This window comes from Hemiscyllium ocellatum, chromosome 19, assembly GCF_020745735.1.
Source record: "Hemiscyllium ocellatum isolate sHemOce1 chromosome 19, sHemOce1.pat.X.cur, whole genome shotgun sequence".
Classification (NCBI taxonomy): Eukaryota; Metazoa; Chordata; class Chondrichthyes; order Orectolobiformes; family Hemiscylliidae; genus Hemiscyllium; species Hemiscyllium ocellatum.
Genome location: NC_083419.1, coordinates 50,173,097 through 50,192,167, shown reverse-complemented (window position 1 = coordinate 50,192,167; position 19,071 = coordinate 50,173,097). Strand labels below are relative to the sequence as shown.

At 40.7% G+C, this 19,071-nt stretch overlaps 1 protein-coding gene across 3 annotated transcripts in view; it reads left to right on the top strand.

Moving 5' to 3' along the window:
• Positions 1-353: 353 nt before the first annotated feature.
• Positions 354-19,071, top strand: part of nup50 (nucleoporin 50) — a 61,427-nt gene continuing 42,709 nt past the window's right edge. Inside the window, exons 1-3 of one of the 3 annotated variants that reach the window (XM_060839454.1) lie at positions 354-544; positions 14,604-14,682; positions 17,482-17,532. In XM_060839454.1, the coding sequence (XP_060695437.1) occupies positions 14,614-14,682; positions 17,482-17,532 (120 nt within the window). In that variant the 5' untranslated portion in view covers positions 354-544; positions 14,604-14,613. Of the gene's footprint in view, positions 545-10,635; positions 10,720-14,603; positions 14,683-17,481; positions 17,533-19,071 lie in introns of those variants that run through there. The other 2 variants (XM_060839455.1, XM_060839456.1) reach the window with 2 other exon arrangements.

Sequence of the window (19,071 nt, the reverse complement as noted above, 5' to 3'; positions counted from 1 at the left end):
CAGATTGATTAAAATAGCTATTTTTCCTTAGGAAATTAAACTATACGCAACACTCCAGGTGTAGTCTCACCAAGGTTCTATAGAATTGCAGCAAGAATTACATGTGCCAGTTTCTATAAAACTTGGTTAAGAGATTCTGTCCATTAAACTGAGCACAATTGAACATTCCCAGTGTTCACCAGTAGACTTCTAGTGGAGAGGTAAAAACAACGACTGCAGATGCTGGAAACCAGATTCTGGATTAGTGGTGCTGGAAGAGCACAGCAGTTCAGGGAGCATCCAAGGAGCTGTTCCAGTGCAGAGGGTTGCCCTGAGTCCTGGTGTCACTGGTCCTGTGGAGGGAGCATGCGCACGGCCCACCCTCCGGCACAAAATGGCGGAACGGGAGCACAACTGAAAGCGCGAGAAGGGGCTGAGGGAAAGGAGTGTGGAGCCACACAATACAAGCATCCGGCATTTAATAGGGAAAATCAGCTTCTAACCTCCAAAAGGGCCTTACCGGGACAGAGTGATCGCTAAGGGCAACATCACCTATCGCAGCCAGGTGAGCCGAGCTTCTCCTGCATGCTCGCACTGAGATTCAAATGGGAGCCGTTGGTTTGCGCCGCTCCAGGGGCGAAAGGAAAATGTGGCGGGTATGTTGGATGAAATGCAGTCATGTAAGGGCGGCAGTACGCTTATATTTTGGAGCTTGGCTTCTTTTGTGGATGCACATGCTGACGGGCATATTTTTGAATTAAAAAGGTAACCGACATTTGATCGCGGCCTGGCCTCGCTCTGCGGGGTTGATGGTTTGGTCTCCCCTTGGTTTTTTTTCCCCCCCATGATCAGAGCCATTTTCCACGCCCGTTTCCTCAGGGCCGTGAACCCGAGGAGGGTGCTGGACGGTTTGAATTAGGTGGCCGCCGGTGGTGATTGAGCGGTGGTAGCCGCTCGGTTTTTAAAACGCACATTCATCTTGTGGCAGCAGCGAGTGGAACAAACTTGCTTGATGGCAGTCCCGCCTTCAGCGCCGGCCGCCTGCTGATTGGTCAGTCCCTTGTCAATCAAAGCCGGCTGCCCGATGTCATGTTAGGTTGCGCGTCTTGCCCTGGCCTCATCCCTGTTCACCCAGGTTGAGGGCGTCTGTTACACAACCCCCCCCCCCCAATGCGGGAGGCATTAAAATTATTGTTCAAACCCTTTTTTCTTTTAATGCAGACAGACTGTTATTTTTTCTTAAAATCAAAATGTTTTAAGTTAAATACCCTGCAGTCAATAAGGAAGTGATCTCCCGCCCGTCGGTATGTCCCAGGGAGTTCTCCAGGTTCCCAGTGGTGGGGACAGAAAAACGTAACCTTGTTTGGCGATACAGAGAGGAGAGGCCCATTGTGCAATTTGGTAAATTTACATCCGAATACACGAGTTTTTAGAGAATTTCACAGTGCCTGAGTTTATACATTGTCCAACACACCAAACCCGGAAGTTCGCAGATTTGATCTTTTGAGTTATCAGAAAAGTATGGAGAGAGAGCAAGCTAATGCTTCGAATCTAATGATTCTTGTTTCGAGTCCTGATGATTCTTCATCAGACTCTAATTGTTAGCTTGCTCTCCTTTCATGGATGCTGCCCGATCTGCTGTGATCTCCAGCCTTTTTTTTTCGTTTTCAGTACAAATTCCAGCATCTGCAGTAATGCCCTCGTATCAGAGTAGTATCTTCAAATCATCATGGAGTAAAATCGTCCATGATGTGACTTTTGTGCTGCACACGTATCCTAAATTATCTTCTTTCTCACTTCTGTTATTTAGCTGTGAAGTAATTTGGCGAGTTATTTTTGTGGGAGGTTATGACATTCTTTTCTAAGAACTTTCTTTACTGATATTTGAGCATTGCTAGTAGACAGGCAGGAGGCTGGAAGAACACAGCAAGCCGGGCAGCGTCAGGAGTTGGAGAAGTCAATGTTTTAGGTATAACCTTTCTTCAGATTACACCTTCTGATGCTGCCTGGCTTGCTGTGTTCTTCTGGCCTGCTGTGTTCTTCTGGCCTATTGCTTTTGTACTTTAGGTTCCAGAACCTACAGTTTTTTTTTGTCTCACAATGTTCAAGTGCAGACTAATGAGTGACAATGCTAAAAATGTGTTGCTGGAAAAGCGCAGCAGGTCAGGCAGCATCCAAGGAACAGGAAATTCGACGTTTCGGGCATAAGCCCTTCATCAGGAATGACAATGCATCCATCCTAGGACAGTAATGACAACAATAATGAGTGACAATGGCAACCTCATGTTTTTTGTGTGTAGAACAAGTGTGGACAATTTTTCAGGTAAATGTTATCTGTAGCTGCCAGATATTTAGTATGCAGCTGTTCAGGTATAAAGATGTACAGCACGGAAACAGACCCTTTGGTCCAACTCGTCCATGCCGACCAGATATCCTAACCTAATCTAGTCCCACTTGCCAGCACTTGGCCCATATCCCTCTGAACTCTTCCTATTCCTATACCCATCCAGATGCCTTTTTAAATGCTGTAATTTTACCAGCCTCCACTATCCCTCTGGCAGCTCATTCCATATATGCACCACCCTCTGCATGAAAACGTTGCCCCTGAGGTCCCTTCTAGGTTGTTCTCCTATGCCCTCTAGTTCTGGACTTCCCCGCCCTAGGGAAAATGCTTTGTCTATTTATCCTATCCATGCCCTCCTAGTTTTATAAGCCTCTCTAAGTCATCCCTTGGCCTCTGATGCTCCAGGGAAAATGGCCCCAGCCTATCCAAACTCTCCCTATAGCTCAAATCCTCACTGGTGGTATGGCTCACTTTTTAAAAATTTGTTTAGGTTTCCTTGGGTTGGTAATTTCCTGTGGTGATGCCATATCCTGTTCTTTTTCTCAGAGAGTGGTAAATGGGATCCAAGTCAATATGTTTGTGATAGAGTTCCAGTTGGGATGCCATGCTTCTAGGAATTCTCACACATGTCTTTATTTGGCCTGTCCTAGGATGGATGCATTGTCCCAGTTGAAGTGGTGTACTTCCTCATCTGTATGTAAAGATATTGGTGAGAGTGGGTCATGTCTTTTTGTGGCTAGTTGATGTTCATATATCTTGGTTGCTAGTTTTCTGCCTGTTTGTCCAATGCAGTGTTTGTTACAGTTCTTGCAAGGTATTTTGTAAATGACATTAGTTTTACTTGTTGTCTGTATTGGTCATTCAATCTAAACACATAAATAAAAAGCAGACCATCCGGAGTGCTTCGTCCGGAGGCTAACTGATGATGTTACCTGTTGCGGTGATAAAATGTCTGAAAACGAACCTTCCAGCTCAGCGAGCAAACCTACATCCAGAACCTCCACCTGAGCTACAAATTTTCTCAAAACGTGCTCCGCCAACCCTGGCAACATCCTTAGTAAATCTTTTTTCGGACCCTTTCAAGTTTTTCAACATTCCAGTCGGAAGGAGACCAGAATTGCATGCAACTTTCTAAAAGTGGTCTAACTAATGTCCTGTACAGCCTCCACATGACCTCCCAACACCTAAACTCAATGTTCAGACCAAGAAAGGAAAGCATACTTAATGCCTTTTTCACTATCCCATCTATTTATGACTCTACTTTCAAGGAATTATGAACCTGCACACCAAGGTCTCTTTTTGTTCAGCAGCACTCCCCAAGACCTTACCATTAAGTGTATAAGTCCTGCTCTGATTTGCTTTTCCAAAATGCAGTTCCTCTCATTTTATCTAAATTAACTTCTATCTGCCACTCCTTAGCCCATTGGCCCATCTAATCAAGATTCTGTTGTACTCCTGAGGTAATCTTCTTTGTTGACCACTGAAAAGTAGTGGACACAGCACCGATCCTTGCAGCACTCCACTGGTCAAAGGCCTCCAAGTCTGAAAAGCAACCCTCCATACCACCCTTTTGTCTTCTACCTTCTAGCCAGTTCTGTATCCCGATGGCTAGTTCTACTTTTATTCCATGAGATCTAATTTTGCTAGCCAGTCTCCCAGTAGGAACCTTGTCAAATGTCTTACTGAAGTCCATGTGGATCATGTTCACTGCTCTGCCCTCATCAATTCTCTTTTGAGGTTTGTGAAGAAACCTCAATCAATATTCTTGTGTGTGATGTTGGAAATGCAGAAGCTTTTTGATGGTTTCCTTCCTGCTGTAGTTTGTTTATTTAATTTATTGAGGTATAATATTTGCAAGGTCAGGGTGAATTGCATTGGAGAGCAGTGTAAGCTTATTTGCTTATCTTTGCAATCTAGGTGGTTTTAGTTCAGCGGTTTATGTAGTTGAATGTTCTGACGTAGTTATTAAAGTCAAATCATACTACTTGGCTCTGAATGATTCCCAGTTTGTTTACAAGGTGGGCTTAATAGGGGTCCCAGACTGTTGCTGTTAGCCAGTTTGGAACATACTAAGCCTTGTATGTAGCAATGTAGTGTCTTTATTGTCTTTTGTCTTTTGGTTAGATTTCTCTTTAAAAAATTCCAAGGATTTTGTTTGTGTTACTCACAGCACTTGGTTCATTTGGTATATTGGCCTCACTGAGGGAGGACAGAAAGGCGCACGTTTATTTGATGGATGCAAGGTTGACAACCCATTGTTGTCTGCACCTTTTTATTGCATGTTTGTGGCATTTTGAGATACCTGTAAGTTGTTTATTTAATATCTAAGTCATTCTGCAGCTATATTTGGTCTTCCAGTCCACACTGGGATGGTGCATGAAGCAGTCATCTGTACACAGCCTGACGTTTGGAGTTGAGATGAATGTTCTATCCTATGCTCTTTGTTTAGACCAGAGCGACAGTTCCCACGGTGCTATGCAGTGTAATTGATATTGAATTTAATGCTTTCCCATCAGCACGCTGAATTTTCTTCATTAACCAAATTTCTATCCACTCGAGATGTTCACTTATTCTGTAACTGGTTGGCTTTGACTGGTAGGATATTACATGAAGCCATTAAGAACTCCCTGATGTACCAGTTTTTGGTTGGCTTATTGTTCACTATCATTTCCAAGTGTTCTCTGGTAGAACTGTGTTCGATTTAAGAAAAATGGTGATCAATTGGCCTCCTTCTGAATTTGATTTTTGTGTTTACATCAATCTTATTTTAATTTAGGCTATATTTAACGTTTTGGCAAATGAATTTGAAAAGGCATTATTGTACATCGACTGTTATGGATACAGGTGGTTGTCATTTGGAATAATTGAACAACGCAAGTAATGTTACTGCCTTCAGTCACCTCCTCCTTAAAGTTCACATTTTTAATAGTTGATTTTCAGAGTGAAGGATAATATACGGCAGTATTCCCCAGATGTATTTCTTCACGTAGTTAAATAATGAAACCAGGCACAATTTTATTTTCACAGTACTTTGAGATTTTGTGTAGAAATGTCATAGACAAGGACATTCACAGGCTTGTGAAAAGGGCAGACAGGTAGCAAATGGAAATTTTAATGTAAAGAAATATGAAGTGATGCATTCTGGTAGGAAGGATAAGGAGGCAATGGATGAAAGAGCCATGGGTTTGGGTGACAAATGTACAGAAATTATTGATGCTGACAGGGCTAGTTGAGACAATGCCAAATAAAGCATGCAGAATCCTGGATTTTGTGTAGAGGCATAGAGTAGGAAAACAAGTTATAATGAATTTGTATAATACACTGGCTTTACTTCACCAGGATTACTAAGTAATTCTAGTGCACACCTTTTGGAAAAGTTAGTAGAGTATTTAGGAAGATGCAAGAAAGATTTAAAGTACTGTTTCTTGAGATGAGGGATATAGTTATTTGTTGAAGGAGAAGTTGTTCTGTTTTGAGAATAACTAACATTTTAGAGCAGCTCAGGATCATGAGCTGTCACCCAAAGCAGGTCGAAGGAAATAGTTCCCTTTGCAGGAAGGGCTGAAAATTTTGACAATAAATTTGAGGTGTTTGGTAAAAGACAGCTTGAAAGAATATTTATTTCCTCTTCATACAACAATTTAGTAGGATCTGAAATGCATTGCTGAGGGGGTGGTGGCAGCAGATTACATCATAATTTTCAAAAGTGAATGAGAAAAGCACCTGAGGATGAAAAAATATGCAAGGTTACCAGGAATTGATAGTTGAGTGGGACCAGCTGTCTCATTGTTACAGTGAGAGAACATGACAGATGAGGCAAATAGCTGCCCTCTATCCTGTAAATGCTTCATGATTTGATGAAGTAACACTCTTCCTTGCTGACAGTTACAGCTAAACAGTCACATAAAGCAGGAAAGACCATGCAACATAAAACAATTAGAGCCTTGTGGCTTGAATTGCTACCATGTGTTGTAAATACATTTATGTGCAATATTCACAAATTGAGTTTATAAAGAGGGGTTAGCATGGATAAGCAAGAGCTGCTTCCCTTGGTAGAGAAGTCTGTAACCATAGCAAATTGATTTAATTGATCGAAGGATTACAGGAAAGTTGAGGAAATATTTGTGGGTCTGGAACTCAGTGCCTGAAAGGGGTTGACAAAAACCTTTATTTAATAGCAATATATACATGGAACATTGCAGTGCAGTACAGGTCCTTTGCTCTATATGTTTCACTGCCCTGTGAAACCAATCCGAACTCCATCTAACCATTCCATTCTCGTCCGTATGCCTATCCAATGACCACCTAAATGCCCATAAGATTGGCAAGTCTACAACTGTTGCAGGTAGGGCGTTCCATGCTCCTACTACTCTCTGAAAATGATATCTGTCCTCAATTTGAAGCTATGCCCCCTCATGTTAGCCATCACCATCCTAGAAAAAAAGCTCTCGCTGTCCACCTGATCTAACCTTCTGATTATCTTGTGTGTCTCAATCTTCTTCTCTCTCTCGAAAACCACCTTCAGTCCCTCGACCGTTCCTCGTAAGACCTTCCTTCCCTCCATACCCAGGCAACATCCTAGTAAATCTCCTCTGAACCCTTTCCAAAGCTTCCACATCCTTCCTATAATGCGGTGACCAGAACTGCACACAATAGTCCAAGTGCAGCCACCCAGCATGACCGCATTGTTCCAAAAATCGATCCCTCTACCAATAAAAGCCAACACACTGTATGCCTTCTTAACAGCTCTATCGACCTGGGTGGCAACATTGAGGGATCTATATACATGGGCACCGAGATCTCTCTGCTCATCTACACTGCCAAGAATCTTACCATTTGCTCAGTACTCTGCATTTCTGTTACTCCTTCCAAAGTGAATCACCTCACACTTTTCTGCATTAAACTCTCATTTGCCACCTCTCAGCCCAGCTCTGCAGTTTATATGTATTAGAATTAGAATCAGTTTGGAAACAGGCCCTTTGGCCCAAAAGTCCACACCGACCCGCTGAAGAGTATCTTACCCAGACCGATTCCCTATCCTACATATTTATCCTGACTAATGCACCTAACCTATACGTTCTTGAATACTATGGGCAATTTAGCATAGCCAATTCACCTAACCTACACATCTTTTGAATTGTGTGAGGAAACTGGAAGAAACCCATGCAGACATGGGGAGAATGTGCAAATTCCATACAGACAGTTGTCCGAGGCTGGAATCGAACATGGATCCTGGGGGCTGTGTGGCAGCAGTGCTCACCACTGAGCCACCGAGCCACCTCCCATCTCTGTCCCTTTGTAACCTATAACCTCCTTTGTCAGTAACCACAACTGTACTGACCTTAAGCGTCAGCCACAAATTTACTAACCCATCCTTCTTAACCTCATCCAAAACAGATCCTTGCAGTACCCTGCTAGTAACTGAAGGCCAGGATAAACATTTTCCATCAACCACCACCCTCGTGTCGTCTTTCAGCTCACCAATTTCTGATCCAAACTGCTAAATCACCCTCCATCCCATGCCTCTGTATTTTGTGAAGTAGTCTACCATGGGGAATCTTATCAAACGCCTTACTGAAATCCATATATGCCACATCAACTGCTTTACCCTCATCCACCTGTTTGGTCACCTTCTCAAAGAACTCAATAAGGTTTGTGAGGCATGTCTACCTTTCACAAAACTGTGCTGACTATCCCTAATCAATGTATTCCTATCGAGGTGATTATAAATGTTATTGCTTATAACCTTTTCAAACACTTTACCCACGACTGGTCTATAATTACCAGGGCTGTCTCTACTCCGTTTCTTAAACTAGAGAACACCATTTGCTGTCCTCCAGTCTTCTGGCATTTGTGTTGTAGACAATGATGACACAAAGATTAAAGCCAAAAGCTTGGCAATCTCCTCCCTGGCTTCCCAGAGAATTCTAAGATAAGTCCCATCCGGCCCAGAGGATTTATCTATTTTCACTCTTTCCAGAATTTCTAACACCACCTCCTTATGAATCTCAACCCTATCTACTCGACAACATTATCATTTTCTAGTGTGAATACAGATGAAAAATATTCATTACATGCTTCCCCTATCTCCTGAGTCCATGCACAACTTTCCACTACTGTCCTTGCTTGGCCCTATCTTACTCTAGCCATATTCTATTCCTTGTATACCTATAGAAAGCTTGAGGGTTTTCCCAATCCTATCCACCAACAACCTTTCATGTCCACTCCTCGGTCATGTTAGCTCTTTCTTTAGGTCTTTCATGGCAACCTTGTAATTCACAATTGCCCTAACTGAGCCTTTACATCCCATACTAACATAAGTCTTCTTCCTCCTCTTGACAAGAGATTCAACTTCCTCAGTAAACCATGGCTCCTGCACTTAACAACTTCCTCCCTGTCTGACAGGTGCATACTTATCAAGGACATGCAGTAGCTGTTCGTTGAATAAGTTCCACATTTCTATTGTGCCCACCCCCTGCAGTTTTCTTTCCCATCCTAAATCTTGTCTAATCACATTGTAGTTGTCTTTTCCCCAGCTGTAGCTCTTCCCCTCCAGTGTATACCTATCCCTTTCGTTTGTTAAAGTAAACATAATCATATTGTGGTCACTATCACCAAAGTGCTCACCTACCTCCAATCTAACACCTGGCTGGGTTCATTACCCGGTATCAAATCTAATGTGGCCTTGCCCCTTGTTGGCCTGTCTGCATACTATGTCAGAAAACCCTCCTGCACACAGTGGACAAAAACTGACCCATCTAAAGTACTTGAACGATGGTATTCCCAGTCAATATTGAAGACCCCCATAACAGCTACCCTGTCGCTCTCGCTCCTACAGAGAATCATCTTTGCTATCCTTTTCCTCTAAATCTCTGGATGTATTCGGAGGCCAATAAAAACCTCCCAACAGGGTGACCTCTCCTTTCGTGTTTCTAATGTCAGCCTGTTACTATCTCAGTTGACAAGTCCTCAAATGTCCTTTCTGCAGCCATAATGCTGTCTTTGACTAACAATACCACCTTCTTCTCCTCTTCTTCTTTGCCCCCCCACCCCCCCAGAAAAAAAAACACCATCTTCTCTGTTCTTACTGAAAAATCTAAATCCTGAAACATGTAACAACCATTCCTGTCCCTGCTCTACCCATGTCTCTGAAAGGGCCACAACACTGCATTCCCAGGTACAGATCAAAGGGGGACTAACTTGTCTGTGACAGTCAAATGTGCTCCGAGATTGCTGTTTCTTTCATTTCATTATTGAAATAAAATTTTTGCATGGGATGTGTCCTTTGTTGGCCCGTCCACCATTTATCACCTAATCCCTAATTGCTCATGCGGTAGTTCAGAGTCAGCCACATGGCTGTGGGTCTCGAGCTGCATGTTGGATACAGGTAGGTAAGGGTGCCAGATGCCCTTCCCTACAGGGCAGTTGTGAACCAGGTAGATTTTAATGATAGTCAGTGGTTACATTGTTACCGTGAGGCTCACTTTTAATTTTGGATTTCTTGAATTCAGATTTCACTATTTGCTATGGTGGGATTTGAACCTAATTTCCCCAGAAAATGTCCTTTTAGTTTTTTTCATAAGTTTAAAAGTTGAATGCTTGTAAACTTTCTTTCCCTTGACAAGTTTATGATGCACTTTAGAATAAGTAAATAGGATAGAATGAATTTAATCCGCTCCACTGTCTTGCATTGTAACTAAAGCACATGCAGTTGTTATGTCAAATAATGTTCATTCTTTGTGCAGCAATTGTAAACTAAAAGTACCCAATTATGGCAGGGTATGCAAGCAATGCTTGTGTTGTTCACCGGCAATCTGATTCCATAATTAAATAATTTGCGTGAAGCATACTTAAAATAGTGCCGTTCTTTGTAAAAGATAGTAATTTATGGTTTCTAAACAAAATATAGAGAGGTCTTTCAGAATTTATATTGATGTATTCTAGCTTTTGAATTATTGCAGCGCCAGTATGTAAAGAATAATGCTCGTCAAATGATTGTGAGGCAACAATCTATTTTTAAGAATGATGTCATAAACTGCAAGAACAAATCCTGTGTGGTTAATAAAGTTACCTGAACTCAAGATTTAACTGGGCTCGTGTTTTTTTTTTCAAGCTTGCTTCTTTCTCCAAGCTGGTTCAAAGCACTAATTGCCATATAAATGAGAATCATTGGAACAACTTCTTCCATAATGAACACTCTTGGCAAATCTCTGGGTGAAAGATAAGAACCAAACTGATGGAATGGGATCCCCTTTGAGAGGCACTCATCTATAAAACGAAGGTTATTCATTGAATTTAATTTCTCACAATTAAATTCATTCTTCCATATGTGTAAATCAGGAGAACTGAATCATATGCCTGGAAGGCCCATCTTTTGTGTAAGGGGATTTATAAAGGTAAGTATTATTTTTATCCTCTGAACTGGATTCCCCACATTTTATTAGTTCTCTCTGTTCAAATTGTGTTGGCTTAAAGTATGCTGAGTCCTATTTCTAATGACTTTATATAGTAATGCGCATTACAAGGTCACATTAGCTTGTGGAATACTATTCTTTTATGATTCTGCATTTAGCCTTATGGATGAATTGGTTGACGCATTGTTGAAACATTTTTGTGTTTGTAATCAAAGGTAAAATCCAGCAAATTTTGACCTGATGAAAATCATCTTTTGATGTAAGCAACTTGCAAAACTTTTATTTGGTAATGTATCTTTAAATGGTTTATAGTCCAGCTCTTCCCTAACTGCACATATTGCCTCCCTTAGGAGAATGGGGTCAGGTTTCCTTGAGTGCATGGAATTGACGGTCTCAGCAACTGTGTTTTTACATAATCTGTTGAATGTAATGATGTACCTTTTTTTGAGAAGCTTTATTTGGGATGGTGGGGAGAAAACAAAACATTAAGCCCCAAGGGTCACAGGTAGGTTTTGAGGAACATCTAGGCAAACGTGAGTACTGCAAATGCTGGAGATTAGAGCCAGGAGTGTGATGCTGGAAAAGCACAGCCAGTCAGACAATATCCGAGGAGCAGGAAAATCGGCATTTTGGGCAAAAGCCCTTCATCTGGAACATCTGTGGTTCACTTTTCAATCTATAGAAGGTGGATAGGGAATTCCAGGCTGAAGGCCATGGCTGACAATGATGGTAGCAGGCATTTGGTTGGGGGAGGTGGGTGCACACAACAAAATCCGTGAGAGCAAAAGACAAACATTTTCAAATGTTTGAACTCTGGGAAGGTTCTATCTTTTTCCCACCATAAACTCTATCAAATCAGTTCTTCTCACAACCAATACCATAGTAAACTGATCATTTGGCCATTCATTGTTGGCGTTGTGTGCAAGCATTACCATTTTGCGGTCTTAGTATGAGAGCAGTGTGTGATGGGTGCCAGGCGTAGTGCAAGAATGAGCTCAAGTTAATTATTAGTGAAGAAATCTCTATATTAACATGAGGTTCACTGTTAAAATAAATACTAATTTTGTTAATTGTTGCCATCTCAGCTCTTCCATTGAAAGTGCTATCATTTAAAAATTGATGTGTTTGAAAGTCCCTGGACTTCAATTTAAAATCTCAGCTAGCCTTTGTGTAAAATATTAAAGCGTATTGTCTTGTTGGAGATGCTATCTTTAGAATATCTGCCCTGTTTGCCATGTGACTGTCTGAAAGATCTGTTTGACACTGGTAGGATAACAGTGCATTCTCCAGTGCCCTGATCAATATTCTTCTCACAACTAATACCATAGTAAACTGATCATTTGGCCATTCATTGTTGGCCTTGTGTGGGAATAAATTAGCTGCTTTTTGCTTAGATAAGCATTTACAGTTCAAAGGTATTACATTAGCTATATAATATTTATTACATAGATGCATTGCTATCCTACCCTTTCCCAATTTTTTTTTGTGCTGCTGTCACTCCCAACTTTTACTGTTCTTGTCCACATTAACACTAGCATGTGATGCCACAAGCTGCATCACATCTTACATCTTTGACCTGTTGTATGAAACCCTCATTCTTCTTGATCATTTTCAGGTTCTATCTTTTCCCACCATAAACTCTATCAAATCACAGTTCTTTAGACTCCAGCCAATCCCAGAAATACTGATAGCAAATGAGCAAGTTTTGGTTTTGAAATTATAATTTTGTTCATGGAGGTGAACATATCAACTTAATTTACACATCATAATGTTCCAGAATCAGAAGGAAATTTTTTTTTAATAACTTCAATTGAGAAAACACCCATTTCTATTAGTACTTATAATACTTCTGGAGTAGAAATGAACTTGTAACTTTCTGACATAAATCAAAGTTTAATTTATTGTTTTCTGAGGTAGATCCTAATTAAAACTCCATGGAGTAAAAGGGAGCAATTGACAAAACTCAAAAGATAATTGACCCTTGCAGTTTCCAAGAAACTGTAAACAAATTGTGAGATTGAGATTTGGAAATCAAAACACTGGAAAACTGAGCCTGTTAAAAGATATAAAGGGTAATAGAGTCGTAGAGATATTCAGCATGGATGTGGACCCTTCGTTCCAACGCGTCTATATCGACCAGCTATTCTAAATTTATCTAATCCCGTTTGCCAGCATTTGGCCCATATCCCTCCTAAACCCTTCCTATTCATATCCCCGTCCAATTGCCTTTTAAATGTTGTTGTAATTCTACCAGCCTCCCATACTTCCTCTGGCAGCTCATTCCATACACACACCATCCTTTGTGTGGAAAAAGTTACCTCTTGGGTCCTCTTCACATCTTTTCCCCTCTCTCGCTAAACCTATGCCCTCTAGTTTTGGACTCCCTGATACTGGGAAGAAGACCTTTGTCTATTTACTCTATCCATTCCCTTCATGATTTTGTATGAACCTCTGTAAAGTTCAGCCCCTCCCAAGAGCCCAAACCTTCCAATCCTGGCAGTATACTTGTAGCTCTGGATGTAGGTTTGATCACTGAGCTGGAGGGTTCATTTTCAGATGTTTCATCACCCTACTAGGTGACATCTTCAGTGAGCCTCTGGACGAAGCCACTTAAATCTTTCCTGAACCCTTTTCAAGCTTCACAACGTCCTTCCTATAGCAGGGAGACCAGAATTGCACACTGGTTAGGCCACTTTTGGAATACGATGTACTATACAGCTGCAACATGACCTCTCAACTTCTCGATGCACTGACCAATAAAGACAAGCATACCAAACCCCACCTTCACTATCCTATCAACCTGTGACTCTGCTTTCAAGGAACTATGAACCTGCACTCCGAGGTCCCTTTGTTCAGCAACACTCCCTAGGACCTTACCATTAAGTGTATAAGTATGCTCTGATTTGCCTTTCCAAAATGCAGCACCTCACATTTATTTAAATTAAACTGCATCTGGCACTCCTTAGCCCATTGACCCATCTGATCAAGATCTCATTGTACCCTGAAGTAACCTTCTTCACTGTCCACTGCACCTCCAATTTTGGTGTCATCTGCAAACTTGCCATACTTCCTATGTTCATATCTGAATTGTTTATATAAATGACAAAGAAGTGGTTCCAGCACTGATCCTTGTGGTAACTGATGTTCACAGGCCTCCAGTTTGAAAAGCAACCCTCCACCACCATCCTGTCTCCTACCTTCAAGCCAGTTGTTTATCCAAATAGTTAATTCGTCCTCTATTCCATGTACTCTAATCATGTGTCTATTCAAGCTGTGCAGTAGCAGTTGATGAATTCAGTGCAGTGCAAGCAAGCTCAATAAGATGATAATGACAAGAGGTTAAATTCAGAAGCTAAGAATAAGTTGGAGCAGCCTTTTGTGTTTCTCAAACATTAATAGGTCTACATCATCCAAGACTGAGTTAACTGTTTTCTACAGATGTACTGTTTGTGATTGTTTCAGTGGAACTCTGGTTAGGATTAGCTTCTGGAAAAATACGTGCTGAAATTCCTTGAGGAAGACAGATAGCAGACACACAAAGTCACAAACTAAGTTGCAATTTATAGTTTATATTGAGCTATAATTTACCTGTTTATCCTAATACAGTAACATGCAGAATTAATATTCTGTGTTGATTTTGTTGATTCCTGCATATTTCTGTTTTAAATAATGGAACCTTGTGACTTCATTCTTTTACTAAAGAACTGGAATCTTGTATTTTAAAAGTTGCTGGACTGTAACAATATGAACTGTATTTTTCTTGTCTCAGCTTTTGTCAATGACATAATGAATAACTTTATTTTTGTTGAATTTAGACTAGTAATCCAACTAAATGGTAAGGTTATTCTTTTCAATTTTTTTTTCAGTAACACCAAAATGGCAAAGAGGACCGCAGACAAGGAACTAACTGACCGAAATTGGGATCAGGAAGAAGAATCTGAAGAGGTTTGTACCATTTCTGTGAATGATGAATGCTGCCAAATTGGCATATTAGTGTATATGGTTTTCTGGATTAGGGGATGGGTTGAAGACAATTTTACATGTTGTTTAAGGAATTAATCTATTCAATTTGATTTAGGGCAAGCATCAACTATCAGAAAGCTACTTGGACAGAGAGAATGAAAGTGAATGGGGATGTTTTAATCGTGCAAATAAACACCTCATATTATATACTCCAATGTTGAATAAGTATGTCAAATGAATACTTTTTATTTTCACTTTGATGTTGGGATAGAGTAGAATCCCTACAGTATAGAAAAAGGCCAAATGAGTCTGCACCGATCTGCCAAGGAATATCCCACCCATACCCAGTACTGCAGCTGTGCAAGAAGGCAGCTCCACCACCAACTTCTCAAGGCTAACTAGGGACTGAATAAATATGAAGTCCCTATCCCCCAAGTGAAGTTTTAGTGAACTTTTGAAAATTTTTTAAAAAAAAATCTTTTATCAGAGATATTTGGTGGAAGTTTAGAGCAGAGACACTTTTAACTATAGGTTGCATACCATTTCAAAATATCATGTTAAAGTAGTGGTATTGTTGGAACGTACTAGCTGCAAGTAACAACATATTTCATGAGACCATAACAGTAGAGGCTGCTTTTAAGCTTATGTGAAGTAGAAGTCTGAAGTTGAACAGTACCAGACTGTACTTTAATGTTAGGTTTGATACTTGAGCGAAACATTGGAACTATGCAGCAGGTCAGAAAGTATCTGTAGAGAGAGAAACTTAGCTAATGTTTGAAGTTGGTGTTTTGATGAAATGGCAGGTGACAATGTCTAATTTAAAAAGTAATTAACTCAATCTTGGCTCAGTTTCTCTTTTTATTGATGCCATCTGTGCTACTGAGTAGTTTCAGCATTGTTTTGTGGGGCTTCTTTGTCAAGATGTGTACAGAATTGAGGGACATAGGTTAGATTGGAATACAGGTCATTCCACTATAACTTGCATTTCCTTAATGCAAATTCGTTGTAGTGCGATTGACACATTGAGGACATTGTTTCTAAAGTGTGAACTTTTGTTGGCTGTAATGTAATTACATCGTCAACACTTTAAGCACTGTTTCTAAAGAACAATTTTTTTATAATGTAAGGTTGCACAAGAAGGCAACCAGTGTTATGGAACAACTATCTGTAATCTCTTCCCTTGGTAGAAGGATCAATAACCTGGTGGCATAGATTTAAGATAAAAGGGAGGTGATTTAGAGGGGATTTGAGGAAGATATATTTATCATTCAGAAGGTGGTAGATATCTGGAACTTGCTGCCTGAGTGTGCTAGAAGTAAGAATCATTACAACATTTTTAAGTATTTTTCAATTATCACTTGAAATGACACAGCATACATAGCTATGTGCTGGAAGATGGGCCTAGGGTAAATAGGTGCTTGAAGACTGGTATGGTCACAGTAGCTTGAAGAACTTCTCTCAATGCTGTGAGACCCTGTGGTAAGCCCAATTTTACGATTCCTACTACTACAGTAAATATAACATTGTAGAAACTCCTCATTATTCACTTTTTTAAAAATAAAGCTGTGCTTGACTGGAATGCTCCATTTTTATTCTGCATTGTTGCTTGATTTGCTTTTCATGCTGTTCCATTTGATAACTTAAGTTTTTCACTGGGCTAAAATGATTCAGGTCCAGTAGGTTCTTCAGGCTATTAAACTGAAATACTGCACTAATTTCATATCCAAGGTGGATCCATTTATCCCTCCTCCATGCAGCCTTAATTCATTCTCTCAGCCATATTCAGTTCTCCGAGGAAGTTCTAGAGTGCAACTAAAGTACAATAGTCTCAGCTCAGGTTGGGCAAAGCTGTATAGCTACAATGTTGCACAACATCCAGAAGAGAGAAATCCAGAACTAACCTATAAATATCCTGGTTCCTTTTTTTTTAACGAGTTGGTGGCAGATCATGCTGTGGTTATTGTATTATGATGGTGTTTTCCTTTCATTTTAGTGTTTATTTGCAAGGCTAAGGCAGGGTAAAGGCTGGAATATGGGAGAGCTTGCATTAAATCAGCAGGACCCACTAATTTGTGTTGCGCTCTCTCTGCTGTATCTGTTTTTGGTGGTGATTTAAGCACATGCACACCAAAACCATTGAAACAAAATGGTATGTTACATACTTTCCTGCCAGTATCCTGGACTACATTTGGCAAAAAGAAGGTACCACTGACCCCATTTGGACATCCCCCAACTTTTTTAAAACCTACTTTCCTTCTGATTTGAATAATTCAGTGTTTTTGGCTTATAATACAGGCAATAACACATCCAATCTCCTTGCAGCACGATCTCAAGGCAACAATATATTCATGACCTAATCTAATTAAAGCTTAGAATCATAGAATCTCTACATTGCAGAAGTGGGTCATTTGGCTTATTGAATCCATACTAACCTTTTGAAGAGCATCCCACCCAGACTAACACTCCTGCTTCCACCTCCTATCACAACCTTGTATTTCCCATGCCTATCCACCTAACCTACACATCTTTGGACTGTGGGAGGAAACTGGAGCACCCACAAACCCATGCAGACACTGAGAGAATGTGCAAAGTCCACACAGTCACCCAAGGCTGGAATTAAACATGGATCCCTGGTGCGGTGAGGTAGCAATGCTGACACTGACTCACTGTGCCACCCCCAACTTGAGATAAATATTTGGTCAGGTTAAAAGTGATATGAATAAGAAATTAGCTAAAGGATAGCAAACAGTTGCAGTGAATAACTTTTTTTTTGTTTTGAAGGGAAACAGGAGGGTTCTTCAGAGGTCAATTATGAAGAACACTGCCTTGCATGTAAGTTGAACTTTTGAGGTTGTGCCTTACACATCCAGAGTTTGCAGGGGACGACAACCAGGAAGTAGTATAAATAAATAACTTGGGGACTTTGTTCATTTAGATCCCCAAGTTTGCAGGGTACATTTGAAGCCTGTGATTAATTTGGGCGTACAGATTTGAGCTTCAAAAGGCAAAGTATGGAATGCAAAAACAAGAAAGCTATGATGGACTTCTATTAAACCCTGGGCTAGCCTCAGCGGGAGCATTTTTACTTTCTTTTTCCATACGCTCTGAGTATTGCCTAACCTTGAGAAGGAAATAGCAAGTCATTATCTAGAACTGCTGCAGACAACCTGTGTAGGTACACTCATGCTGCTATGAAAGGAAAGTCTTTGATAGCAGCTTAATTCTATGCATAGTCAGTATAGTGTGGCTTGAAGGGAAACTTGCAGGTGGTGACATTTCTAAGTGTCTCTTGTCTTCTGCTTTTGTTAGGTAATGGAAATCAGGGATATGAAAAGTGCTGTCAAAGGAGGCTTGGTCGGTTGCTGCGAAGCATCTTAAAAATGGTTAACATTGCTGCCATTGTTTCCTAGTAGTGGGAAAATGAAAGCTTAAGGTGGTTGAAGGGATAACATTAAGCAGGTGTCTTTTTCTCCTAGATGATGTTGACTGACTTGTGGTGTTGTAGCTGTACTCCTCCAAGCCCATGTGCATGTGTCCTTTCACAGTCCAACCATGAGATGTTTCTTCATTGTGTAAATATTTTAATATTCTCCACGGAGTAGAAAGGTGAAAAGGAGTTATTTATTGAAGTGTTCAAAATAACGAGCATGGCAGAAAGTAATAAAAATCAAGTGAAAACAAAATATTCTGGATGATAGAAATCTAAAATAAAAACAAATTGCTGGGGAAGCTCAGAAGGTCTGGCAGCATCTGTTCAAGCAGAAACAGCATGTTTTGAGTCAGATCACTCATCAGAACTTAGCTGAAGTCATGCTGGATTCAAAACATTAATATGTTTCTTGCAGCATAGATGCTGCCAGATGTGCTGAGTTTCTCCAGCTTTTTCTGGGGATAAAGCCTTTCACCACTGGGAGCAATTTATCTTTTTAAAATCTAAAAGAGACCATAGGAAAAGTAAGTGTGGGCATTCTGAAGAATGTAGCCTGAAAGAATAGTGGAGGCAGATCAGGTGGGACTTTTCAAAAGGAATTGCATAAATTGTTGAGGGGAAGAACTTTTTTTGACAATAAGTAAAAGAGGGGCCTCAATTATTTTTTCCCATCTTCCAGAAGAAATAGTTTTAATTGAAAGACGACAATTTTGGGGGTGGCACAGTGGCTCAGTGGTGAGCACAGCACCAGGGTCCCCGGTTCAATTCCAGCCTTGGGCGACTTTGGAGTTTGCACATCCTCCCCATGTCTGTGTGGGTTTCCTCCCACAGTCAAAGATGTGTAAGTCAGCTGAATTGGCCATGCTAAATTGTCTATGGTGTTGGGTGCATTAGTCAGAATGGGTCTGGGTGGGCTACTCTTCGGAGGGTCGGTGTGGACT